At 50.3% G+C, this 26,160-nt stretch overlaps 1 protein-coding gene across 14 annotated transcripts; it reads right to left on the reverse strand.

Moving 5' to 3' along the window:
* Nucleotides 1–69: 69 nt before the first annotated feature.
* On the reverse strand, nt 70–25,420 carry TJAP1 (tight junction associated protein 1). 14 transcript variants are annotated; one of them, XM_057493662.1, is made up of 13 exons: nt 25,347–25,420; nt 24,742–24,885; nt 14,346–14,475; nt 9,555–9,704; nt 7,559–7,656; nt 6,749–6,871; nt 5,019–5,047; nt 4,139–4,300; nt 3,886–3,952; nt 3,642–3,671; nt 2,780–2,887; nt 2,595–2,678; nt 70–1,865 (listed from the first exon to the last, which is right to left on the reverse strand). In XM_057493662.1, exons 6-13 carry the CDS (start codon nt 6,845–6,847, stop codon nt 765–767), a joined length of 1,680 nt encoding a protein of 559 aa, XP_057349645.1. In that variant the 5' UTR covers nt 6,848–6,871; nt 7,559–7,656; nt 9,555–9,704; nt 14,346–14,475; nt 24,742–24,885; nt 25,347–25,420; the 3' UTR covers nt 70–764. The 14 variants fall into 14 exon arrangements, with proteins under 14 accessions (XP_057349645.1, XP_057349641.1, XP_036772727.2 ...); XM_057493658.1 differs by having other exon boundaries at nt 6,749–6,874; XM_036916832.2 differs by lacking the exon at nt 9,555–9,704 and adding an exon at nt 22,549–22,629 and having other exon boundaries at nt 6,749–6,874.
* Between the last annotated feature and the right edge of the window lie 740 nt (nt 25,421–26,160).

Genomic DNA, 26,160 nt, shown 5'->3' on the forward strand with positions numbered 1-26,160 from the left:
AGAGACTAGGCCATGACTAGGACTGGGAATACTGACAGAAGGAAGGTCATTAATAGACAAATTAGGCCATACCAGTAAAATAGTTTTATTTAATTTTAAAATAGTCATCAGTGAGAAAATTTCCCAAAGCTGGGAGTAACAGTCTAGAGCCAAGGCTGGGAGGGGGCCAGGCCTCACCTTGAGTCCAGCTTGAGACCCCTGAATCCCACCCTCTACTCCCTTCCAGAGGGAGGATGGAGCCAGCAGAGGGGAGCCCTGAGTCAGTCCTCTCCCTCCTCCCCCAAGGGCCCCTTGAAGGCAACAGCTCGCACAGATTTGAGGGAAGAGGGAAACAAGTAGAAAATAGGAATTGGAGGTTAGTAATCCTGACAACACTGCCCCACCTCAAAAAACACAACACAGCTCGTGGATGTGAAAGGAGGGTGGCATGAACACTGATGAAATAAACCCTCAGCTCCTCCCCAGAACAGCCCAATTTGGGCTGACTGGAAGAAAGGTCTTGAGCCCAGCTGCGTGTTACCTTTGGAGAATAAATATTCCAAGGAGAAACAGAAAAAACCATGAGGCAAGCTGGTGCCAGTTATTGTCAGTGCATCTGAGAGGCCTGGTGTGGCCCACTGCCTGACCCCACCCACACAGGAAGAGCTCTGCAGGCATGGGGGAGGGTTCAAGGGCTTGGGCTGGGCAGGGGACCCTGAGCTGCAGGGTAGGGCCTCCCTGCAGTCCCAGTGCAGCAGTGGCGGGCAGGCAGGCAAGCAGGGGTCCTAGTTGAGCAGGTTGCCCTGCTCCTGGGCCTGGGTCAGGCTATCCTTGCGGTGCAGGTGGTGCACCCCCATCCTCTTCGGGCTACGCTGGGGGCGGCTGGAGCTGGGGAGTGCCCAGGCCCTGCCCTCAGTGTGGGAAGTGCCAGGCCCCTCCTCTGGGCCACTATCACTCCGCAGCAGGCTCTGGCGCTCCTCCTCGGGGTTGATGGGCAGGTTCAGCTCTTCCTCTTCCTCCTCCCTGGGAAGGCCAGAGTCAAGTTCTGTTGGCAGCAAAAGCCCACTCCCACTGGGTGGGGATGAAGGTGCCTGAACCTCCTCATCTCTGTCAGGGGGGCTAAGGGCAAAATGGCGCTGTAGCTCAGGGAGTGCTTCCCGTCCAAAGGCTGTGCGCTGGGCCACAGTGGCAAGTGGTGGAGTGCGGTCCACAAACGCCCGCTGCCAGCTGGCCAGCAGGTCTTCCTCAGAGCTGGCAGAGCTGGCTGGGGCACTGAGTGTTGGGAGCACAGGGCTGGGCTGGTGGTGGGGTGAGGCCTGGGCTGAGGCAGGGCTGCTGGGCGCTGGGCTGGGCTGGGCCTGCTCACTCCCCTCGTCCACCAGGCTCAGGGAAATGGCCTGACGGGTAGCATAAGTGCAGTTGGGCAGGGGGCTGTTACGGGGGATTCGCACCTTATCCTCAGAAAATTCTATTACCTTGCGGCCAGGATACAGTGGGTGTGGAGGAGATGGGGTAGGGTAGGGGCTCAGCTTCTCAAAGGCGGGCAGGGGCAGCTCCTCCTCTGGGGAGCCCCCAGCAGTACCCAGAGAGCGGCACTCTCCATTGGGTTGGGGTGCGGGGCTGCCGGCGGCTGGGGGACTGGCTGGGTCGCCAGGGGCACCCCCACTCATGTCCACATGCACAAAGACATCCTCAGCCAAGGGGCGCCCAGCACTGCCTGACTGAGCCGAACTGAGCAGTAGAGACTCTGGCTTCTCCAACACCCGGGCAATGATCGAGGTGGGCACCACGGCCCCTGGTGCCAGGCTGGGGGCAGGGCCTAGGCTGGCAGTCTCCTGACCACGGTGCAGATGTTTCCGAACCATGTCCTGTAGCTCACAGGGCAGCTGCGGTACAGGAGAGGAAGAAGGGAGACATGAATGATCCAGCCTAAAAGAGCTTGACTCATGGCAAAAATAATGGCTACCACACAGAAGTACCACTGTGTGCTCAGCACTTGGCTGTCTCCTATTCCTGAAGTATGCCAAAGTATATCCTCATTGCACAGATATCTGAGGCCCAGAAGGGGTAAAATAACATGAAGATTCACCTTAATGCAGTCAGGACTTGAACCCAAACTGAAACCCCATATGCTCTCCCCTATCTCAGCAGTGGCTTCTGCCCAAACCAGACATAAGCTGAGAATCTGTCCTGAAGAGCAGCCTTGGGAACACCTTCACTCCTTCCTTAGGCCCCATCAACCTCAGGCCGGAGGCTCTGGGGTCTCAAGTCTGCCCCCTGGGATCAGTTAGGCCGAATTCTCTCTCAATATCCTTATGGTTGATAGCTTCTGGCCACCCCCACCTTCCTGCATGGGATACTGAAATTGAGTCCCTCTCTCCGTGTCTCTGTTCCAGAACCACCAACAGTCCTAGTGATAATGGGCCTTTGACAGCACCGTGGAACACCAACCAGTAGCAGAGCTGACTGGCTTGAGAGGAGACATGGAGAGGTGACCTGAGACATTAACAGGGAAGGCAAAGCAGAAAGGGGGTGGAGAAAGAGGTGTAGAAACTGGAGTTAGAAGAGTCCTAAAAAGGTGGGACTGGCATTGACAGGGAGAGTGTTCTACTCACATCAGCAAACTTGTGGTTACGGAAGTGAGACTTGTTGCACTTGAGGAGCCGCACAGCCAGGTTGCAGTCTAGCCGGTACCGCTCCTGCAGATACAGACCTGGCTCAGAGCCCGGCCCTGCCCAAGGAGCAGGGCTGGGCCAGGCAAAGCCAGCCACAGGCGAGGAAGCCCCCCAAGAGCACATACATTGAGCTCCTCCAGCTTGTTGATGGTGTTCTTGGCATCCAGCAGCTTGTTGGTCAGCTCCACAATCTCCCAGTCCAGTGTCTTCCTATCCATCTCAGCCTTCTTGATCTGAGGCACAAGACGTGGTGAATCCAGCCCACACCCCAGACAGCCCTCCCTCCCCTCCCTTCTCCCAGACCAGAGACACAGGAAGCTGCAGGTACCATGGCAGCAAGGCGGACAGAGACAGATGATGGACAGACAGAAGGACACCAGACACTTCTCCTGTGGTCTGGGTAGCTGTGGGGTCAGCACTTTCTGGGCATGGCCTGCTGCCACCTGGGCCAGGACAGAGGCAGCAGAAGAGCTGCCCGTCCCTTGAGGGAGCATGAGGAACTCTATGCACCAGTAAGGCAGCTGGCACCTCAGAGGCAATAAATGTGCAAACCCAGGGAGTGAAGCCTAAGTGTGCAGCTGTCTCCCGGATCAGGCTGGGAGAAGGGAGGAGGTAGTGGCTGGGGGGCAGCTGGGGGAGCCTGTGAGATTAACTAGTTCAACAGGAAGGGGCTGTAGGCTCAAAAACAGCCTTCTGATCTTCAGCTCACTGGCTCTGCACCCCCCTGCCCCCAAATGGCCTGGGCTTGCTGCCACTGCAGCCGAGAAACTGTGCGTGTTCAGTGGTGACAGCAATCAGTACTTCTGCCTAAGCCAAGAGCAGGCTCCCCAGCCGAACCCCAGGAGGGAGGCGGTGATGACTGAACGGGCCTCACAGAGGAAAGAGGAAAGGAGTGGGCAGGGGGAATAGCCAGGGCCCCAGCAATCCCCGATCTCAGCTGAGGAGGAGGCCAGGGCAAAGGAGAAAACACTCAAACTCAGACGCAACTGCAAAAATCCAGCTGTGGCTAAGAGAGGCCTGAGAGGAGAGTGCAGCAGCAACGACGGCAGCATGAGGGAAAGACAGAGAGAAACAGAATGAGCATTAAGACAGTCCTGACTCGCACAGCACACTGCCTGCACCGCCCCCTCCCGCCCAAGCCCCAGGGCAGAAAGGCATTCCCCAGGCAGGTTCTAGCCCCTTGCTATGCTGTGAGCACAGTGCCAGTCACACTGCCTCCTGGACAGATTACCAGCGTGTGCAGCTTGTCCTCCAGTTCCTGGTTGGTCCTCTGGGAAGCTGTGTAGCTGTTCTGCAGCCTGCAGAGGAATACAAGGCAGACCCCTGGGTCAAGATCCCGCCTTCATGTGGGATTTAAAGCAAGTCATTCTCCTCCCAAGACTTCAGTTTTCTCATCAGAATCAATGCTCTCCAAGGCCTCTTCCAGGCAGCCTCCTGTAATGGGGAGATGTGTGTATGTGTGTCCTAGCCCCTTGTTGCCACACCTGCGGAACTTGTCCTTAAACTTGTCCAGCTCCTCGCGGCTCTGGCCCAGCTCCAGTTCCAGGCAGTCCTGCCCAATTTCCAGCTCACGCTCCAGAGCTTCAGTGCGCCTGGTGGCTGAAGCCAGGCGCCGGCGAAGCTCCTCATTCTCCTGCTGCAAGAGCCTGGCAGGATGAGGGGTCAAGAGTAGAGGGGCATCAGAAAGAGAAGGGCCAGCCCTGGAGCCCCAGGCTGGGCTCAGGACGGAAGAAGCAGGGAGGACATGAAAACAAGCAACTGGGGACAGGGGACTCAGTGAAACTCAGCCTGCACATCCCATAGGCCTGCTGGTGCTGAGATCACAGCCTGGCTTGGAGACTGTGGGGAGGCAGAGGGGACTGCAAAGGACAGCCCAACCCCCCTCAGTGGAGAAGAATGGGAACACAGAATTGAGGAAGGGTACAGTTGTCTCTGGTTACAGCCCAAGCCAGCCAGCCACCAAGCCCCAAGCTCCAGTTCCCCACTTCACAATCAGACTGCTCCATTATTAATCTCTTGGAAATCCAGCCCAGCACTGCGCTCCCCTCCAGAGGCCTCATGTGGCTGACAGACAGGACTGCAGGGAGGCAGCTGGCGCGGGAGGGCTAGGAGCTTGGGAAAGGCTCTTTGACAAGAGCAGTCCCCTCAGAGCCATCCAACGGTTCTCTTGGAGTTCATGGAACAAAGTTTCTTTTTCCAGAAGGAATATGTACATCAAGCCTCCTGTCCCAGAGTTCCTGAACAGCCCACCCCTACCTCTACTTAATCCAAGGAAAAGCCCAACTGTACCAATACCCTTGCCCCAAGCTAAGTGGGACAGAGCTAAGGTAAGGCAGGTCAGGCTCTCAGGCAGCCAATACTCACTTCATCCGCTCTGCATCAGTCAGGGGCTCCTGGGCACAAAAGAACAGAAGTGTGAGGCTCAGCTCTGGACCACTGGCCTCCTGCTTGGCCCACCCTCTAAAGAGCCCTGGCAAGGGCCATATCTGAAGCCCAAAGAATCTGACAGCAGAAGTGGGCAGCAGGGCCCTGCAGAGATGGAGGCAGTCCAGTAAGACCTGGACAAGCCTAGAAGACTCTCTTCCAAGCCAACCAGAAGACTCAAGGACCCCCTTCCAATCCCCACCCCAACCCATACCTGTTCTAACCCCTCTCTTAATCCGACAGCCAGTGGCAAATGAATCCTGGTACCCATGCCACCTTTCCCCAAGATAGAGAGCCTCTCAGCTGTTCCCAGGGCTCCTGGGAGGCCCTGTAGGCATGGCAGAAACCTTCCTTCCAGAGAAGTGAAGAAGTTAGGCAAACTATGGCAGGGTTCTGAGCTCTGACTGGGCCCTCCTGGCCTCTGGTGGGAAAGAAGGGGCAGAATGAGGCCGTTACAGAGGCCAGGGGGAATGAGTGCACAGTCAGATCCTGACTGAGGGGAGTCAAGGGTCTTCTCTTGATTTTGACCTCCTGCCCCATCCTCCCCAAGCCGTTCCTTGTCCTCCTCCTGCCCCAAGCCCTCTGTGTTGGTCACAGCCCAAGAGACAGAACTCAGCTAACCACAAAGCAGAGCAGGCATATGCCATGGCAAGAGGGAAGGGTCCCCAGCTGGAGAAGGACCCACCCCAAACGGAGCTGACTGCTTCAGCACACCAATCACAGGCAGGAAAATGAGGCAGGGAGCCCCAACCATGGACTTGGGAGCCACCGGAGCCTGGATTTGATCCCGTTCTGCCACACACTGGTTATATTAACTTCACTGAGCTTTAGTGTCCTCATCTTCAAAACCAGGGAAAGGCCTACTGGGTGGCACCTAGTACAATACCTGCCCTTTTAATTTAATGTTCCCTGAACTGAAAATGGGCAAGTCATGGCCTTTCTGCCCTGAGGCTGACCAAAGCAGGCCATGGTACGCCTGAGGCTCAGCACATGTTGACTATCGAGTTCTTTAACTGTCCTCCACACACAACAGAGTGGAAACACAGCAGCAAGGTGAACACACGCCAACACTCGTTTCAACCTGAGAGTGCGCTTAATGAGGAAGCATGGCCATTTAGGCCAATGCTTTGCAGCTGCCTGCAAAACGCTCCTTAGGAACCTAAGGCAGTTCCTGGCATGAAGCATGTATTTAACAAATGTTAGCCAAACACAGCAAAGCTGGAGGAAGGGCCAGACTTCTGGGGATAATGAGGAACAGCTGGTCTGGTGGGCCATGGCTGGAGCACCACCTCCTAATAGCCCCCAAAGGGCTGCAGGGTAACTGGTTCTCCTCTACTAATAAAGGATGGAAGTCCAGGCTCCAACAGGCTAGGACCCCTCAGCCAGGTGGGATGCCTCTTGCAGGAACAACAGTACTGCATGGGATCATTTCTGCTGGACCCCAAAGGCTCTGAGGTTCCCTGACATGTGGACATGTAGCACAGCTATCCCCTGAGTCTGCACTGCCCCCACCAGCAGCGCTGCAGCTGGGAGACCCCAGCGTTTGTCAGTAATGCCATACCCACACCCTGACTTGGGGGGCCAGAGGTCCCCTCGGGCAGAAGTCAGATAGACGTCTAGCCTCTGGGACTGCATCTGCCAGCCAGGGAAGGGCTACCAGTCTTCCTGACCTCCTGCTCCAGCTGCGATCCAGGAACCTCCAGCCTCAACTCCCGATGCTCAGGCGGTGCCTTGCGGTAGGGTTTCTTAGCAGGGGCTGCGCTGGTCATTCTGGGAGTTGGGTGCTCCTCAACCTGCTGAGGGGATGCAAGGAAGGAGGAGGCTCAGAGACATGGGTGAGATGACTCTGGACTGAGGGAAAAAGTAAGTAAAAGGGGACATGACATATATAGGAGCCAGCAGGCAGGCAGATGGGCCTGAGCCATTGCTGGGGTCATTAGAAGGGCTGGACTTTGGTGTGTCAGTGCCCATAGGTCAAGGGAGTGCTGGAGCAGGGCACGGGTCCAATGGAAACAGACAGGTGGGAGAGGCAGAGCCTAGGGCCTGGGTACCAGGAAGAGGAGACTATGCCCTAGCGGTGGGGCGAGGGGTCCAAGAGCAGCACACTATGCACCTTTCTGGGCTTAGAAGGCCTCAGAGGGAAAACTGCCCCCAGTGTATCGTTTCAACTCTAAACTGGGGATCAAAAGAGCAACAATTTCATAGGTCATTGTGAAGATTATATACAGCACTAACAACAGTACCTGGCACTTAGGAAATGTGCAGTAAATGCTAACCTAAAAAGTCATAACCAGGTGAGGGTTAAGGATGTGTACCTAGGCTTCTCGGTGGGGGTCTCCCAGTTTGAGAGCCCTGAAGGCCAAGCCTCTCTGGCCTCCACCACTCTTTCCACCAACCCCCACCAAGAGGTGGGCCACCCCTCACCTGCCATCCTCCCCGGAAGGGAGCCAAGTTGGGGGCGCAGGCCTCATGGGACATACCGTCTGTTTGTCGGCAGCTCTCTCTGTTCCGCTGTCCAAGAGTTAGCCCTCGGCTCTCCACATCCCACAGCCCCTCCACTTCCTCTAGCCAAAAGCTCCTGAAACCAGAGAAGGGAAGAAAGTGGAAACCAGGTGTCAGCCGCCTGTCTGTCAGCGCCACAGGCCAGCCTGTCCAGTGGAGGACCTGAAGGCCCCCTAGGGAGAGCCAAGCAGGAAAGCCATGGAACAGAGTCTGAGGGGAAAGTGGTAGGGACAGGAGAGACCTAGAAGTGCTGGGCTCCTGACTTTCTCCATGAAAGCAATGTCACAGGCCCGATAGGATACATGTGTGTCTGTAAGAATTCATGGCCTCAGTTTACCACATGCCTGGTTCTGGAATAGCTCTGGCCCTGTCCTGTCCCCATGCTACCCACATATGTCCTCTCAGAGTCTGGAAATAACTAAGAGATTTGTAGAACATAGGTTGTAGAAGAGAATACCAGGAAAAAGCCTAGTAGAGACCTGAGAAGATGGGAAAGAAAGCTCCTACAATGGTTCCAAAATGAGCCCAAAGATGACTACTGTGTACAATGCTAGTAAACAGACCTTGTAATGAGGAGGATTAGGTCCAGGAGGGACACACACACACACACTTTGCCCCTCCCCCTCCCCCTCCCAGATATTTGGCAAATGTCTAAACATATTTTGGGTTGTCATAACACAGGTGGGAGCTACTGCCATCTAATGAATGGAGGCCAGGGATGTGGCTAAACACTGTGCAGTGCACAGCACTGCCCCCTCAAGAAAGGTAATTCTTTGAAAGGTTGACAAGTGCCAAGGTTGAGAAACCCTGGTGCAGAGAGCCCAAGTCTTAGGAGCTGAGACACCTCAGTTGCAGGCTCAGTGCTGCTTCCGACACACTGTGTGGCCCTGGGTAAGTCCTTTCCTCACTGGATAAGCCTGTTGCTCATCCACACAGAGGTGGCTGACTGCGTGACCTATGAGGTCCCCTCCAGGTTCTCAGGGTTCCAAGCTCTTCCACCACCTGTAATGAGCTAGGCTGCAGCACGGGGGCAGCAGCCACCACAGGGACCAACAGAGTAACCTTAGGTGGCCTTCTGGGCATAAACCCTCTCCCCCTGCCATCCATCTAAATAGAGCTGGGGGCTGAGGGAAGCCTTGCAGGCTAAAGCAAGTGCTGCTGCTGTCGGGACCTGCTCTGGCCATGACTCCTGTCACATTCCAACGGGCCCGAAGCAGGAAGGACTATGCGGAGTAGAGAAGGCAGGGAAGCAGGAGGGGCCTTCCTCCTCCATCTGGGCAGCCTGGTCTCTGGCTTGGGGTTCTAGGGCGTGGCAGCAGGCACGAGCCGCCAACCTCCACCCCTTTGATGGTGAGGCAGAACGTGTCCCCACAGGGCACAAGCAGCATGCTGTGTCTGGCTGACTCCCTTCTCAGGAATCCGGGCAGGCCTGAAAGGACAGCACACTCCTGGGGTGTGCGGGAACAAACAAGCCACCCCCACAGGTTCCCTGGGGCTACCCCTCCAGAGGGCCCCAGGGTGGGAGCTCCTATGGCCTAGGGAGAGGCCCAGAAAGTCCCAAGCCAGCCTGGGTTGAGTTGTGATACTCAGCGTGAATTGAGTATGGCATGTACATGAGTTGAAAAATGAAGAGCAAGAGACACAGGATTAGGAGATACTCTTAATCCTTAAGGTTGCCAAGAGCTTCTACAAAATCTAGGAGTGGTTCCAGAGCTGGCCTCTGCCTTATCCCCTTCTCTACAGAGAAAACAGGCCCCTTGTTCCGTTCCCCATCAGTTCCCTAACCAGTTAGGTAGCCCCCAACCCCCTGCAGGCTTCTTTGTGACCCCCACCTCTATTCTTGGTATCTTCTTCTTTACTTCTCTAGCCCTATTCCTGCCAATGCCCACGCTGTCTTCCAGGCACCAGGACTCCTGGCTGGGCAGTATGCACGCAGGGAAGACACTGACATACTCAGATACCCAGTAAATCTACCTGTAGGAGAGTGGCCTCCATGCTCTGCAGCCCAGCCTCTAGTTGTCACACATCCTACAAGCTCCTCTTGCTTCATCTTGACCTCAATCCCCACTCCTCTGCCCTACAGCACATATTCCCAGCGTTTTCTGGGCCAGATGAGCTGCCCTACTGAAGAGACAGACAGCATGGATGTGGCTTGCAGTGAGATGGGGAGTAACTGCAGATGGACTCTATGGGATGAATGGTGGTGGTGATGGAGGTCTCCCTCTCCCAGGCAAAGCCTCCTCTTTTCATACACATCAGTCACAGCAGGTAGGACCACTCCCAACTGGGGAGACAGTCTACCAGGGGGCCGGCAGCGTCCCCAACACAAGTTCCCAAGGGAGAATCTATGCTACTCCCTGCTCCATGTTTATAAATACCAGTGTTTACTGGGGCCCTAGCTCCCACTCCTGAGATCTGCTAAGTGCCCCAGATCCAGTCCATAGGGGGCCACAATTCCAGCACTAAACAGGAACACAATGGCCTGGCAGGCTGCTGTCCTTAACTGGAAGTGCTTCAAGGAAGGACAGACCCAGGGGTGAGAGCAATGCCAGATGCAGTGGAGAACAAAGCCAAGAAGCATCTAGACCCAAGGCCCACAAGGTAGGAGATGAAAGGTGAGATGCAAGGGAGCAGAGCAGCCCCTCCAGGAAGATTCAGCTACTAGGTGCAGCCTCCACCGGCCACATCTCCTTCCCCCAAAGTTCCCAGGTTGTTTCAGCTCGCGGAGGACTCCCGATATCGTGTCAAGTTGAGAAGGTCCCCAGGGTAAGCAGCTGGACAACTGAGAATGGGACATGGGCTGTGATGAGCAAGCCAAGAGCCTTTAGGGCCTCTTGCTTGACGCTGAGCTTGTTCCAGGGCACTGCCAAGAAGATGGTCTTCCGGAAGGAGTAGAAATTGGCAGGGAAGAATCCCACGCCCACCCCTCACCCCAAACTACTGGAGCTTCAAGGAATTGGGAGCAGATGCCTGAGGATGTGGGCCTACCAGATCACATGCTGAGTTTGTACTCCAAGAACAGCTGTGCTGTGGGAAAGGCTGAGGCCTGGGTTAAAACCTCTGGCTGACCCAGGCTAGTCTGCGGCTCCTAGGCTGGACCTGCAGGCCCTGCTGAGGGAGACACCCAGAGCCGCAGCACAACTTCCCCACCTCATGCAGATGAGGTGAGAAGGGAAAGCAGCTCTCATTCCTCACCGCCCCCACGCCACTCCACCTAACCCCTCCGCCTCCCTCCTCTGCATAGTATTCATTCTTCCCTTACTCAAAATCAGACCAGTGGAGAGACTCAACCCCGTATCTGCTGGGATGGAGAGGGGGGTGATAGCCTCCTAATTGCCATGTTGCAATCTGCCAGTCAGTGCAGGCCGCCTCTTGCCGCCTGCCCTGTATTAAATACCTTCTCCCTGATTACAGCCCATAGGGCATGATTAGCTGCCTCCAGAGAACAAAGTCTACTTTCATTAGAAATGGGACTCGGCACGCACAGCAAACCTGCACTATGAACCCACTGAACAGCTGAGCCAGAGTGTAGTCAGAGACAGATACAAGGAGAAACGTGCACCAGAAGTTGACTGAGTAGAGTCCTTTAATCAAAGGACACAAAGCACGCCAACCATCACCCTTTAACCAGGAGACAGGACTCATACCTGCTGCCTTTTGTGGACATGGAGAGTATGTGTATGTAGGTGACCAGAGGCTTCCACCACGGTCAGAGAGCACTGCTGCTGGCGACAGAGTAGGACAAGGAGAATCCACTTCAGAATACTGAACTGTCTCCAAACTCTATCCTTACCCCTACTCCCTGAAAACATCCACAGGAGGCAACAGCAAAAAGGTTCAAGCCCAAGAGTCAAGGACACCCTCTTACTTCCTTCTGCCACCCTGTCTCTGGGGCTGCCCAAGGCCCTGGGCAAAGTCAAAAGCACAGGAGAGGAAGGGAGATCCAAGTATCCAGCTTTCTCCCTGCTGAGGGCTCAGAGGCCACCCCCTTAACACTGGTCCAGCAGAGGAAGACAGGTTGAATTAAAAATGGGTGTAGCTCTAGCTTTTCAAACTTCAGCCTTTCCCCACCAGACATCTTGTTCGGTTCCCCATGTTCTACGTGACTATCTCCCTTTGCACCCCCACTCCAGTTCAGCTGTCCTGCCCAGGAGAGACAAGCTGCCTCCCCAACTCCCCGCATCACCCACATTCTCTTTAAGAAATTATGGCCCAACAGTTTGTCTAGGCTCAGACCATTTCCAAACCTACTGATATGCCTTTCTGCTCACAGCTGCCACTGAATCGGGCAGTGAAGGACCTGAGGGGTCAATGAACCCAATCTTTGGGATCAAGGAGCCCATACATCACCATAAAAATCATTAAAGTTCTTCCTCATAATTCACCCAAAGAAAGTCAAAAGGAAGTTAGCAATTACTACTGCTTTTAAAATGAAAGGAATACTGGCTCTTTTTCATAATATTCAAGTCATATTGTATCCTGCAATTCCCTTGGAACCCAGCAGGATGAAAGTAATAAAAAATAAACACAGACCCTTCCTAAAGCCCCTCATCAACTGCTAAAACATAAACTCAGGGACTAGTGCCTCCACTGTGGGAAGAGTCCTCAGCTATAAACCCTGGACACCGTCTCTGAACTCAACAAGCCTGGAGGAAGCTGTGCCACTTGGGGCAGGGCACACTCCTTCCATACTAGTCTGGCTGCTTCTCAGATCTCTGAAATCCTGGCTCTGCCTCCAGCTGACGCCCAAGAAACAGAAACCACCAACCTGCAAGGGCCAGCCCTGTAACCAGCTGACCTAGCAGGGGCCCTGGGGACTGCCCACAAGGGCCACCCCCCCACCATTATTCTAGTCCCTGTCCACCCTGCCTGTCAGTAACAGCAGCACAGTGAGCCAATCCTACCAAAGCTGGCTACGTTCAGCCTTTCCCTCCCGCTTGCCACCAGCCCCCCATTTCCGGCCTGCAGCTGTTCCTGAGATACATGAGCAAAGCCCTCAGCAATCCTGGACGCGTGGCAGGCAAGCAGCCAACAGAGCATGAGGTGGAGCCTGGGTGCGCTCTACTCTAGGCCAAGAACTAGGCTGGCAGATGCCAGTCTGTGCCCAGGCCAGCCCTGCTGCCCTTCTAACAGCCATGCCTGCTGCCCCTCTGGGCAAGTACAACCTCACCCTCTTGGGACAAGCTGCCTGTGGCCCTGACCTGGAGCCCTGCCTGCTCTAAGCAGAACAGACTGATAGGTTTTTAAAAGCCAAAATGGGTGGGAATTACTTTGCCCAGAATGAACACTGGTGACTTGTAAGAGCTCATATGGCTCCCCACCTGAGCAAATACCTCAAGTCTATCCACCTGGTCTCTCTTTCAAGCAAACACTTGACAGGAACAAAGGGACTGAAGAAACTGATGATGACGATCCAAGTAAGCCAAACTGCCCACCCCCTCATAAGGGGCGGGCAAAAAAATCCCCAAGGTCCTAACCAGCATCTGACACCAGTCCCCATGCCCTCTCCTAAGGAAGGGCAAAGTGAGGCATGGCCCTGAAGCAGCCCTCCACCCCAGACCCCTTGCGCTTTCCTGGTCAGAGCCAAGCCACAGACCCCTCCAGCTTGCTGACTCCCGATTCAGGGTCCTTGCACATCCATGCAGCACCTATACCTTCTCACATTTATGCACTCCCATCCCCTGCTAGCAAGCAGTTCCCTGCCTTCTTCCCTCTAGCCCAGGGGAAACAGAATCCATATGCTTATAGGGCCTTCTGGTCTCAGGTTCCCGCAACCAGCCTACCCATACTGTACTGCCTCCAGAGGCTAGAGACACAAAGAGTCTGTCTAAAGAGTTGCTGTGCAGAACACCAAGGAGCCCAAGCAATTGGCCGCCTTTCTATCCCAGAGCCCCCTTCTCCTTTACAAGCCTGGAGGGAGAAGGAAGCTTGGCAGGAGCTTTTCCGCAGCAGGCTGAGGACAAGGCCTCTCTTAGGCCCATGGTGGAGTACACAGCCAGGTCCTGCCCTTCTGGCTACAGTGTCCTTCCTAGCTATTCTTCCCCGCTCAAGTCAACCTGAAGCTCCAGCCTGGAAAGAAGTAGGGGACCAAACTGCACCCATGCCACCTACCAGAGCAACAGTCACCAACAGGAGCTACATCTCAGATGGGTACCTAGTTCTGGGCTCCAGCTTAAGTAGCTTCACTCTTCTGCCAAGGGAATTTCCCACAGCCAGGCCAAGGTTCTCCTCAACCTCCCCAACCCCAAGGAGAACCTTCTGGTGGATCTTAAATTATTATCCTGGGGTGAAAATAATGTGAACACCATTCCATACTCCCTCTTGAAAAAAAGGAAATTATCCATCTAGAAGGAAATTCCCTTCCCACTCTAGCTCCATCTGTCTCTGAGGCATGAAACACAAACAGCATGGTAGCTGAAAGGTATTCTCAAACTCCATGTGCTAAAAGCAGATTCAACAGAACTAAGCAATTTTCTTTTAAGGGAGAACTGAGACGGGTGGAGGGCAGAGTCCAGCAGCAGCTGGTAGATGAGCAGGTGACTGTGCACAGGAAACCCCCTCTCCTGGCCCTGGAAGAGGCACATCCCCACCCCAGAAAGGACACTGGGAAGAGGGAGAGAACCCAGTACAAGGACAAGGGAGCAGAATGGATAGCATGATGTAAGCTACGAGGAGGGGGTTGGGAGAGGGGGCTCGGGGAGGGGAGAGGACAGGCACTGCTGATGGTACTCCCAGGGCAGGTTAGCAGGCCCAAGTCAGACTCACAGGGTTAGTGTCTTCTCCCCAACCAGCCAGCTCTCCTGGTTAGCATGGTTAGCGACAGACTCATGGCAGACGCCCTCCAGGCACTCCATATAAACAGACAGCTTGGTTTGTGAGCAGCCCAACTCCGGAGCTGCAAAGAGAGAGCAGAAGGAATGCCAAGCTGCAGGATGCCCAAGGGTACACACCACTCTCCTGACGGGAAGTTCTTCCAGACTTCCCTCTAGATTCCCAGGGGTTTTCTCCCATCCAGAAACCATGCCACATGGAAGTGTAGCAATCCCCCTGCCATCCAGTGAGTCCAGCTTGCTGACCCCAGGTAACAAGGCTCCCTGGTTGGTCAAAAAAAGACGGCTGTTCTGGAAGGGGGCCCTCCCACCAGGGGGGCAGTTCCCCTGTCTCACCTAGTCCCAAACACCACTGCCAGACTGAACCATAGCTCTGAAAGCTGGGCTCTAAGAACAAAGCCACCCACAGCTGCAGCTGCCACCCATCCCATGCCTGTGCCAACAGAGTTCACCTTATTCCCACAGGCTCCAAGCAAAGGGGCTGGGAGAGGGCTGGCCCAGGGATCAGAGGCTACAACCAGAGCTGCGTCAAAGCACAGTACAATGGGGCAGTGTGTGACCTGGCCCACCCCTGGGCCAGTCAAGGGAAGGGGTGGCACACTGCCATCTTTCAGTTTCTAAAAAAGCCAGGGGGATGGCACTTCCCAGGGAGCTGGCCCCAGAAAAACCAACAGAAAGAATAAAGCCAGGACAGAGCCAGGCTCCCCAGACTCCAACAGGGACTATTTCACCCCCAGCTAGCTCAGTACACAGCAGAATGCACTCTTCCTGAAGCCTCCAGAACCACCCTAAAGGAAGTGACACACTCTGGCTTAGAGATCTCAAGACAACTGCAGCCACAGCAGAGTCCCAAAGACCCACAAGATGCAACCCCGAGGGTGCAGGACAGGAAAGCCAGAGAATACTCAGCAAATACTGCTGGTGCTTAGTACAGAGGGGCAACACGTTGACACGGAAAAAATAAGATTAAAAAAAAAAGCCCTGCAGATGATGAGATGACTCAGGGTAGAAAGGGAAGATAGTGGCCACTCTGGCTCCAAATACAACGAGCCTGGCCTCTCCGAAGCCTCAGTTAATGATTACCGCGGGCAGGAAAAACCTCCACTAGGCTTCCCAACCACCTAATCATCGGGCTCCCCATATTGCTCTGACAACAGCCCCAGAGCTCAAAAGGCCAAGGCCTGACCACAGAGGGTGAGATAACCCTCAAGAAGAGAAGAAAACAACTCTTCCTGTGGCCTCTGGCCTCTTCCCTAGACTGGTAAGAAAGTGAGGCCATTGACAGGCTACTTTCAGAATCCTCACCCACACAAAAAAATTTAAAAACATCAGCTCAGTCTGGTTTGCTTTCAAAATGTAGAGCAGCAAGTGACCTGCTGATCTAAGGTTTCAGGGACCAGGGACTCTCCCTGTACTAAAACAGAGGTTGAGAAATCAGGTAAGTTCACTCTTCCTAGGCAGAGATTAAAGAGGAATGAAGGTGAGAAACGCAAGTGAGAAGAAATGTTAATGCCTACATCAGGCTCGTATCCATTCCGACTCCCACTCGAGGACACCCCTACCAGACAATTCATCTCAGAGTGAAAATCAACCCCTCAGAGACAACCAGGGAGCCTGCTGCAGCAAGCACCTCGAGTGAAGCTTCACCATCCCCGCCAAGGAGCCAGCCCCAGAGGAACCCACCAAGCGGGAAGTGGGCTACAGCCAGGCCCTTCAAAGCCTCCAACAGGCACTCCTCTACCCCTAGGTAACTTGCTAGGTAACAGAGCAAGCTGAACAACAGTACATATGATTAGTGAGTTTTGTTTCTTTTACAGACAACACATGATAAGTAATGTCTAGAAACACAAACACACAAAAATGATTAGAAGGATCCTGATTAAGGATGATGAGAATGACTAGGAGATGCTGATTGAGCAAGAAAATATACTGGTGGTGTGTATTTTGCCTCATCTTTTAACCCCTTCCTGCTGGTTTAGGGATGTGTTATAGAACATAAGGCTGAAAGGTGAGATAGCTGAAGCCAAATACCTGAAAGATCACTTAACCACATTAACTCAACCCTGGAAAATAATTTGCAATGCTACTGTTACTACATTCATTTTGTTTCTGCAGAATATTCTTCCTAGGAGTTCAAAAGGTTTTGCCAGATAATCTTTTAGTCTCACTGAGGAAGGACTGGATCAGATCACACAGTAACCAGGATTGTTTAGCACCTACTATTTAGGGCCTAAATGCTCAGCCTTCAGTAAAAGACCCTGCTCCTAAGAAGCTTCAGATAAAAGACCTTGCCCCTAGTTGGGGAGAGACAAGTTAACAGCCACTTGCCTGACGGTTTGGTGAGTGCTTTAAGATCACAGAGGAGAGGCACCTGGCTGGGGCAGGGGTTTAAGGACCAGATAAGAAGGCTGCCCTCCCAAGAACTCAGATATTCCTTCCTCATCTGATTGTAAACTCACACTGGACCACCACCTAGCTTATACAGTTAAGAGGTCTAGGGATCTGGAAACAAATTCCTTTGGTGTTTGCTGGTGCCTTAAGAATGACCCCCATTATCTAAACAAAAAAGGACAGCAACTCTCAGCTACCAGCACCACTTCTGGGGAGTATCTGAGCTAAGCCTGTTCTGTGGAACAAGGACATCATCAAAGCCCTAAGAAAACTGGGGCCAAGAAGCCCGGCTTCCCCAATGCCTAAATGTGTTCCATCAGCGTCACTCAACATTTTTAGTCCACAAAGCACCATGGAGTATGGATCCTCAAACACCCCATCAAGTCATGCACAGCCTTAACTACATTACAAATCCACCACCTACTCACCTCCTGACTGTATCCAGCAGGGTTACCACCAATCTCACATGCATGGCATGATCCATCAAAGGGGTCATTACAACATAAGAGATTGGGAGAAGCATCAACAATATGATTTTGCACAGGCTACTCATTCATGATATTCCCCAGTCTCACCTTTTTTATTGCTTCATCACAAGAAAGGAGATTCTCTCAATTTCACTCCCACCTCAAAAACGCTCCTGAAGTCAAAAGGCTTAGTCCAGCTTGAGTAAACAAAGCCTTTTTTTTATCCACTGCATTTTCCAAAAATGGTATGCATTCATTCAACAAATATTTACTGAGCATCCTATCCCATGGCCAGGCACCATTCTACATCTATGAACTCATTATTCTGCAAAAAAGATGAGGTCACCCTCATTTTACATGGAAAACACCAAGGATCCTACTGGTTAAGCAGCAGGCCTAAAGTCACACAGCTGGTAAGTGGCACGGTCAAGACTGAAAACAAGTCTGCCCAGCTCCAAACTCTATCACACTGCTCACCCTGCTGCCAATTCCTACCCCTCCCACCCTCTCAGTCTCCTCAGTATTACCCCAACCCCACCTCAAGACCAGGGAGGGCCCCTCCTCTACAGTGGGTCAGCTCAGTGAAAGAGACATATAAAGAGAGAACTCACCATACAACATGGTAAGTGCCAGAAAACAGGTTTAAACAGGGTGCTGCAGGGGCCAAGAGAAGGAAAGGAAAGCAGAGAATTCTCACTGGGCATCACAGAGGAGCTGGGTCTTAGGGAATGAGCAGAGCTTCAGACAGAGGTAAGCTGCACAAGCCAAGAATAAAGTAAATGGACTGCCACAAGAGGTTCAAGAGCAGTAGGAAATTCGGAGCAATGAAGAACAGGACAGATGAAGTTGGGTGGCAGCAATTCAGGCTACAGGGCTGAGTTTGGACCAGAGCGTAAGAAAGCTTTTTGCATGCTGAGCCAAAGAGGGTGGACTTTATCCTAAATGAGAGAGAAACAATGGCATTTCTAAGGGAAGAGACAGTTTTTGGGTTTTTGGTTATTAATATACAATTATATGAGCAACATTGTGGTGACTAGATTCCCCCCATTATCAAGTCCCCACCACATACCCCATTACAGTCACTGTCCATCAGTGTAGTAAGATGCTATAGAGTCACTATTTGTCTTCTCTGTGCTATACTGCCTTCCCCATGGCCCCCGACACATTTTCTGTGCTAATCGTAATGCCCCTTATTCCCCTTCTCCCTCCCTTCACACCCACCCTCCTCAGTCCCTTTCACTTGGTAACTGTTAGTCCATTCTTGGGTTCTGTGAGTCTGCTGCTGTTTTGTTCCTTCAGTTTTTGCTTTGTTCTTATGGTCCACAGATGAGTGAAATCATTTGGTACTTCTCTTTCTCTGCCTGGCTAATTTCACTGAGCATAATACCCTGTAGCTCCATCCATGTTGTTGCAAATGGTAGGATTTGTTTTCTTCTTATAGCTGAGTAATATTCCATTGCGTATATGTATGACATCTTCTTTATCCATTCATCTACTGATGGACACTTAGGTTGCTTCCATTTCTTGGCTACTGTAAATAGTGCTGCAATAAACATAGGGGTGCATATGTCTGTTTGAAACTGGGATCCTACATTCTTAGAGTAAATTCCTAGGAGTGGAATTCCTGGGTCAAATGGTACTCCTATTTTTAGTTTTTTGAGGAACCTCCATACGGCTTTCCACAATGGTTGAACTATTTTACATTCCCACCAGCAGTGTTTCCCCTTTCTCCACATCCTTGCCAACATTTGTTGTTGTCTTTTGGATATTTGCCATCCTAACTGGTGTGAGGTGATACCTCATTGTGGTTTTAATTTGCATTTCCCTGATGATTAGCTATGTGAAGCATCATTTCATGTGCCTGTTGGCCATCTGAATTTCTTCTCTAGAGAACTGTCTGTTCAGATCCTCTGCCCATTTTTTTTTTTGAGACAGCATCTCTCATATTTATTGATAAAATGGTTGTTAACAACAATAAAATTCTGTATAGCAGACTCAATGCACAATCATTAATCAACCCCAAGCCTAGTTCTCAACAGTCTCCAATCTTCTGAAGCATAACGAACAAGTTCTTACCACACTGTAGGATACTTTTTTGTTCTACTGATGGTGTCCTTTGCTTTACAGAGGCTTTTTGGTTTGATATAATCCCACTTGTTCATTTTTGTTTTTGTTTCCCTTGACCATGGGGATATGCTTATGAAGAAGTTGCTCATGTTTATATTCAAGAGTGTTGCCTGTTTTCTTCTAAGAGTTTTATGGTTTCACGACTTACATTCAGGTCTTTGATCCAGTTCGAGTTCACTTTAGTGTATGGAGTTAGACAGTAATCCAGTTTCATCCTCTTACATATAGCTTTCCAGTTTTACCAACACCAGCTATTGAAGAGGTTGTCATTTCCCCATTGTATATCCATGGCTCCTTTATCATATATTAACTGACCATATATACTTGGGTTAATATCTGGACTCTCTATTCTGTTCCACTGGTCTATGGGTCTGTTCTTGTGCTAGTGCCAAATTGTCTTGGTTACTGTGGCTTTGTAGTAGAGCTTGAAGTTGGAAAGCGAGATACCCCCTGCTTTATTCTTCCTTCTCAGGACTGCTTTGGCTATTCAGGGTCTTTTGTGGTTCCACATGAATTTTAGAACGATTTGTTCGTTTGTTGAAGAATGCCATCAGTATTTTGATAGGGATTGCATTGAATCTGTATATTGCTTTAGGCAGGATGGCCATTTTGAAAATATTAATTCTTCCTACTCAAGAGCATGGAATGAATTTCCATTTATTAGTGTCCTCTTTAATTTCTCTTAAGAGTGTCTTGTAGTTTTCAGAGTATAGGTCTTTCACTTCCTTGGTTAGGTTTATTTCTAGGTATTTTATGCTTTTTGATGCAATTGTGAATGGAATTGTTTTCCTGATTTCTCTTTTTGCTAGTTTATCATTAGTGTATAGGAATATAACAGATTTCTGTGTATTAATTTTGTATCCTGCAACTTTGCTGAATTTAGATATTAGTTCTAGTAGTTTTGGAGTGGATTCTTTAGGGTTTTTTATGTACAATATCATGTCATCTGCAAATAGTGACAGTTTGACTTCTTCCTTACCAATCTGGATGCCTTTTATTCTTTGTGTTGTCTGATTGCCGTGGCTAGGACCTCCAGTACTATGTTGAATAAAAGTAGGGAGAGTGGGCATTGTCTTGTTCCCAATCTCAGGGGAAAATATTTCAGCTTCTCGCTGTTAACTATGATGTTGGCTGTGGGTTAGTCCTATATGGCCTTTATTATGTTGAGGTACTCGCCCTCTATGCCCATTTTGTTGAGAGTTTTTATCACGAATGGATGTTGAATTTTGTCAAATGCTTTTTCAGCATCTATGGAAATGATCATGTGGTTTTTGTCCTTCTTTTTGTTGATGTGGTGGATGTTGTTGATGGATTTTTGAATGTTGTATTATCCTTGCATCCCTGGTATGAATCCCACTTGATCATGGTGTATGATCCTCATGATGTATTTTTGAATTTGGTTTGCTAATACTTTGTTGAGTATTTTTGCATCTATGTTCATCAGGGATATTGGTCTATAGTTTTCTTTTTTTGTGGTGTCTTTGCCTGGTTTTGGTATTATGCTGACTTCATATGCAGAGTTATGCTGGCTTCATAGAATGAGTTTGGAAGTATTCCCTCCTCTTCTATTGTTTGGAAAACTTTAAGGAGAATGGGTATTATGTATTCTCTAAATGTCTGATAAAACTCAGTGGTGAATTCATCTGGTCCAGGGAAAGTAATTTTTACAATAGCATGTAAGACAGATTGGAGTGGGGAGACTCCACCACATTTTATTCATTCTATATGCACCACAGCATTATAAAGCACCTGTTAGGTGTCCTGCAATATTCTACTATACTAGAATATAATAGTAAAATATGGTCCCTGTTCTCAGGCACTTAACAGTCTTACTAGAGTCAGACAAGAAAATAGGCACTTACAACACAGCCTAAGTGTTAAAAGAGAAGCAAGCACAGAAGAGCACTAAAGGTGGAGGGGCAGGGGTGGGGAAGGATCCCAAGGGAAGTGACATTTAAACTGAGAACTGAGGACAAAGAAAGAAGATAAATGGGAGAAGGGGGAATTAATCCATGCAGCAGGACTATCAAGTGCAAAGGCCCAGAAGCTAGAGAGAATGAGGTTGAGTCTAGAGAGCTGTTAAGATGCTGAATGAGGTGAGAAATGTTGGCACAATTTACCCAAGTCCTTGGCACTCAAAATATGTTGAAGAGAGGAGGTGAGGGATTAGATTCAAGCTAATACATGAATAAGGGGTGTTATTAGAAGAAACTGATTTAGATAACAACAAAAAGAAAACAGTAAAGGGGGAGATATCAGCTCAAAATCCCTCAGCCTTTACCCTGCAGTTCAATCATTTGCTAAAATGTGACATGAATCTAGAAAGTCTGAGGGCTTCTACAAAAACTCAAAGGTGTACTTTATGGCAATAACACGTTTCAGCATGCTGACTGCAGTGCAAATCAAAATAAAGTACATTACCCTGAGATATGTGGCTCCTAATTTAATGGAGGAGGGAAGCAGAGTCTGCCAGACTCTAAGTCTCAAAATCACATGTGCCATAACAAGCAGAAAAGTTCATCACAGGGCTGGGTCAGAATTCCCAGGGAAAGCCCTACGTCTTGAGCCCCCAACTCCCCTGAAATCTGTTTAAGACACCAGGCTTGGGCCTACTCTGAGAGCAGAGTACAGAGTCATTTACTAAAGAAAAAGATGGGCCCTGAGGGTGTGTTAAATAGACAGGACATGAGTCAGAAGGAGGGGAAGAGTGAGTCTTAAATACAGGGCAAAGGAAAAGCCAGTCAATCAAACCTTGGGCACACCTCTGCCCCAAGGCTGCACACAGGCTTCCTGCCTGGTTAAAGGATAAGAGACAAGCACTGCGCCAGGGCCTCTGCCGCAAGCCTCAGCAACACATTTGTTTTCCATTTTCCCCTGAAGCTGGGGGGAGGGAACTATTTAAAATAACCACTTATTTTTTTCTGTGAGTTTGATACTTGCTATTTTTTAAAAAACAGAGGACATCCAGATTGCCTATGAATTTAAGACTATGGCTACTTCAACTGCTCATGTCAGTAATCAAAGTCAGGAATGAGTCTTTTATCTACATCTACATTAAACACACACCCCTGTAAGGCATGTTAAGAGTGGATCCTAATATCAGTCTGCTCACCCAACCCACACCCCAAGGTTTTCCAAAGGGCAGTCACCAACTTGAATCATGAAGAGAGTCCAGATTCAGCTAACAAGTCACAGAGGCCTCCTTCACCACAGTCCGTGCACCACTCATTATTTCTCAGAGGAATGAGGAAGAGAGCTGTGGTAAGAGCTCAGCTCCTAACACATTTTTTAAATAACCAAAACAATTTTACTACAATATGGGTATATATATCTAACCAACATGTCAAATCAACGAGATACAAACCACCACTAAGCATATTTAAAAGTTAACTTCATACCAAATCCACTCCCCCACCCAAGAAAATGGTCAATTGCTGAAGCCCCTTTGCCTGGGCTCAAACCCCAGCTCTGCCACTTTCTAGCTGGGTGATCTTGAACAAAATAACCATTCTGCACCTCTACTTAGTCATCTGCAAAATGGGGATAATAGCAGTGTCTCTTTTGTAGTGTTGTTATGAAAATTCAATTAGTAAATACATTTAAAGCAGTCAACCACAGTGCCAGGCACATAGAATATGCTCAATAAGCAGTATTATTATTATTGCTCAATTGCAAAGATAATTCTATAGCCTCACAACTTCAAACAGGAAATCACTGTCATTTTAATATTACTTTTAAAAGCTTAATGAGACCATCCCACTACATGCAAAACTATACTATCCAAAAGCTGTATTTCACCTCTCTATCAGGATAGCAGCCCAAACCAATACAGGCCCTTCACAGACACCACATCCAATCATAAGGCAGAAATTAGTGCTGAGATCTGACTAGCATAATAATAAATACATATTGTCAGGCATTGTTCTAAATGCATTCAAGTATTAACTTATTTAACCCTCACAATAACTGTATGAGATGTACTCTTAGTATCACCACATTTATTGTGAGAAACTTGAGGCACAGAGAGCTATGCAATTTCTAAAGGTTACAGAGCTACAAATGGAAAAGTCAGGATCTGAACTAGAAAGTCTGGCTCCAGAGTCAGTGCTCTTAACTACTATGTGTGCTCAGCACACTGTCCTTGGTGACTACAATTTCCAGGAGGGAATCCACAAATTGTCTTCAGAAAGAGAAGATTCTCAAGAAACAGACTCACAGCTAAACAGCATTGGTTCTTCAAATACCAGACAGTATTGAAGCTAACCTAGTAATAGTGATTTGGGTTGGCTGTCTGGAGCCTTTTTTTTTGGGAGGGGGGTGCAGTTGCAGGAGATGATTAATGAAGAGTCCTGGATCAAACCAGACCTCCCAGTTCAATCAAGGAGCAGATGCTAGCCCTAAACAGGCTTCAATAAGAAGTCTGCTCCCAATTTGGTCTTGGGCATAACCACAGGGCATATTCACTATAACTCTGTGGCTCTAGACCTCTTCCCTTTTCTCCAATCACAAATCCACTATCTCTCAAGCCATTCTTAGTTTGGCGAGTAAAGCTTTTTTTTTTTTAATGTGGTTTGATGAGACTACAAGGAAGAAAAGAAAGCTACTAAAAGAGAAAAGTTCCATAATCCTTTCCTTCCATTACCCACACTGGTGCAGATTGTAAAGCAGCTCTCAAACATCAAGAGTCTCAGCATCAGAAAGTCATGTGACAAACATTCCCAGAGCTTTACACTTGTCAGCTTGACCTCTTACTATAAACTGATCTGGGTTTCTTCCCCCTTATCCCAAACTGCCTTTCCCCCCTCCTCTGAACCCACTTGCCCACCAAATGCACATCCTCAAAAGAACACTGACGGGCCCTTCTTACCAAAAGAAAAGATCGAAAGAAGTAAACATGCTCCAAGAGTGAATTCAAGAGGTGGTGACAGAGGTACCTAAATGGTCAGTGAACACCATCAGAAATCTGTTTTCTCATAACTCCCCACCATCGGTCACCCACAAATCTCCACTTCAGACAGGATGCCAAATTGAAGATGTGAAGAAGTGATCAAAAAATATTCAGTGAGCACATAGGAAACTGCTTCTGACAGGGATGTGCTAAAATACTTTCAGCCTGATCTTTTAAGTGTTCACTTGCACAGGTGAAGGCACACAAGGCTCAATTCCACCCCCAACTCTCACAAATCAGCGTGCAATCTAAGCAGAACACTAATTTAGGGACCACAGGCAAGGGCAACCTCTACAGAAGCGTGCTCTTCTCAGATTAAATGATCTCAGCACCATTCGGAGCCCATACATCCTGCTTCCAGGGAGCGTAACAGCCTGTGTCACTGGAGGCCACCTTACCCGCTCTGGGGTTGGGCTGGGGCAAGTCGCTACCTCTTCTTCTTTCCAAGTACTGTGATGTCTTCCAATCCCTGGGGCCCCTGAGTCTTCAGCTGAAACTGGGGCAGATGCTGCTATAGGAACTGTGGAAAGGCTGGTCTGAGTCTGGAAGAGGGTCATTTCGGCTGGCTTTAGTTCCCTCCTTACCAAACCCGCCCAGCATCTTCCAGGTCTCTCTCCCCACTTCCCACTGTCCTCCTCCATGTTAAAGACCCCTGTCCTCTCCCACCGGCCTGGTATAGTCGGGCCTCAGTCACAGGCTCCAGGCTTCTTTACTCTCGGTTAAGAAACTCCCCTTCAATTCCTGACTGCTTCTCCAGGGCTTGCACACCTACTTCTGGTTCCCCCGCCCCGAACCTCCCCTAAGCCTGCCGCCGGTTCCTAGGCCCCCTCCCCTCCTCCTCCATCTCCCTCTTGTTTTCTCTCCGCCTCCAACCTTCCACCATTCCATTTCCTCTTCTCAACCCCGGAGCTCGTCCCTCCTCCGCCCCTACGCCATGCTAGTGTCCCCACGATACTCCCCAGCTCTAGCATCCCAGCCCAACTACTCCAATCCCACAACAAACTTTCTGCTGCTGCCCGATGCTTTCAGACCGCCATCTTGCCGCAGGGCAGGCCGGGTAGTGGCCACGACCGCGGGAATCCCCACGCAGTAGGCGCAGCGCGTCATCGGGGGCGTGCCCATGGGGCGTGGCCTTGGGTGGGAAACTGGGGCACCCTGTGATGGGGGAAGGTAAAACTCTCCTTAGAGCTAGGTTTGGGGGCCTGGCTGCTGGAGAAGGAAGGAGGTGTGAGGAGTAGGGCAATAAGCAGGAAGCGTGGGGAAAGATTTTTCTGCTAAACAAAACAAGATAAAAAGACCACACACACAAGAAACAGGGACAGAAAACAGGACAAAAGGACAAAGATAAGTCAGAGAGTCGTAGCACTGACTCCAGATCATCCAAAGAATAAAAGCAGCTTCTTAGCTTGCCGCGCAGAAGTCTGCATAACCCAGCCTCTAATACCCTCACCAGCCTAATTTTCCACCTCTCCAGAGTACTTCAGGTTCCTAGTTGCCCTGTTTCCAGGCCATCAGGCCGTAAAATGTCCATGCCCCTTCCTCCCTTTGCATTAATTCCTACTCCTTCAACCCTCGGCTCAAATTGTCGCCTCCTCCAGATAGCCTTCCCCAATCCTCCAGACTAGATTTGGTGGCTCCTTTTGCTGGGTATCTCTAGCTACTGGCAGGTAACTTCATTGTAGCTACCCTGTATTGTAATTATTTATTTCCTGTGCTCTAACCCTCGCTAAGCTGCTGCTCCTTCAGGGCAAAAACAATGTCTGATTGCATCTTCTTATTCTCTAGAAGATGCCTGGCACACGGTAAATAGCTAATGA

Source organism: Manis pentadactyla, chromosome 16 (assembly GCF_030020395.1).
Source record: "Manis pentadactyla isolate mManPen7 chromosome 16, mManPen7.hap1, whole genome shotgun sequence".
Lineage (NCBI taxonomy): Eukaryota > Metazoa > Chordata > Mammalia > Pholidota > Manidae > Manis > Manis pentadactyla.

Coding starts and splice junctions, on each gene's coding strand:
- TJAP1 (XM_036916848.2), bottom strand. CDS start 6,847: ATGACCAGCGCAGCCCCTGCTAAGAAACCCTACCGCAAGGCACCGCCT. Junction 3,953..4,138: donor TTTAAGGACAAGTTCCGCAG/GTGTGGCAACAA, acceptor ATTCCTCTGCAG/GCTGCAGAACAGCTACACAG. Junction 2,888..3,641: donor GCCACAGCTGGATTTTTGCA/GTTGCGTCTGAG, acceptor CTTGTGCCTCAG/ATCAAGAAGGCTGAGATGGA.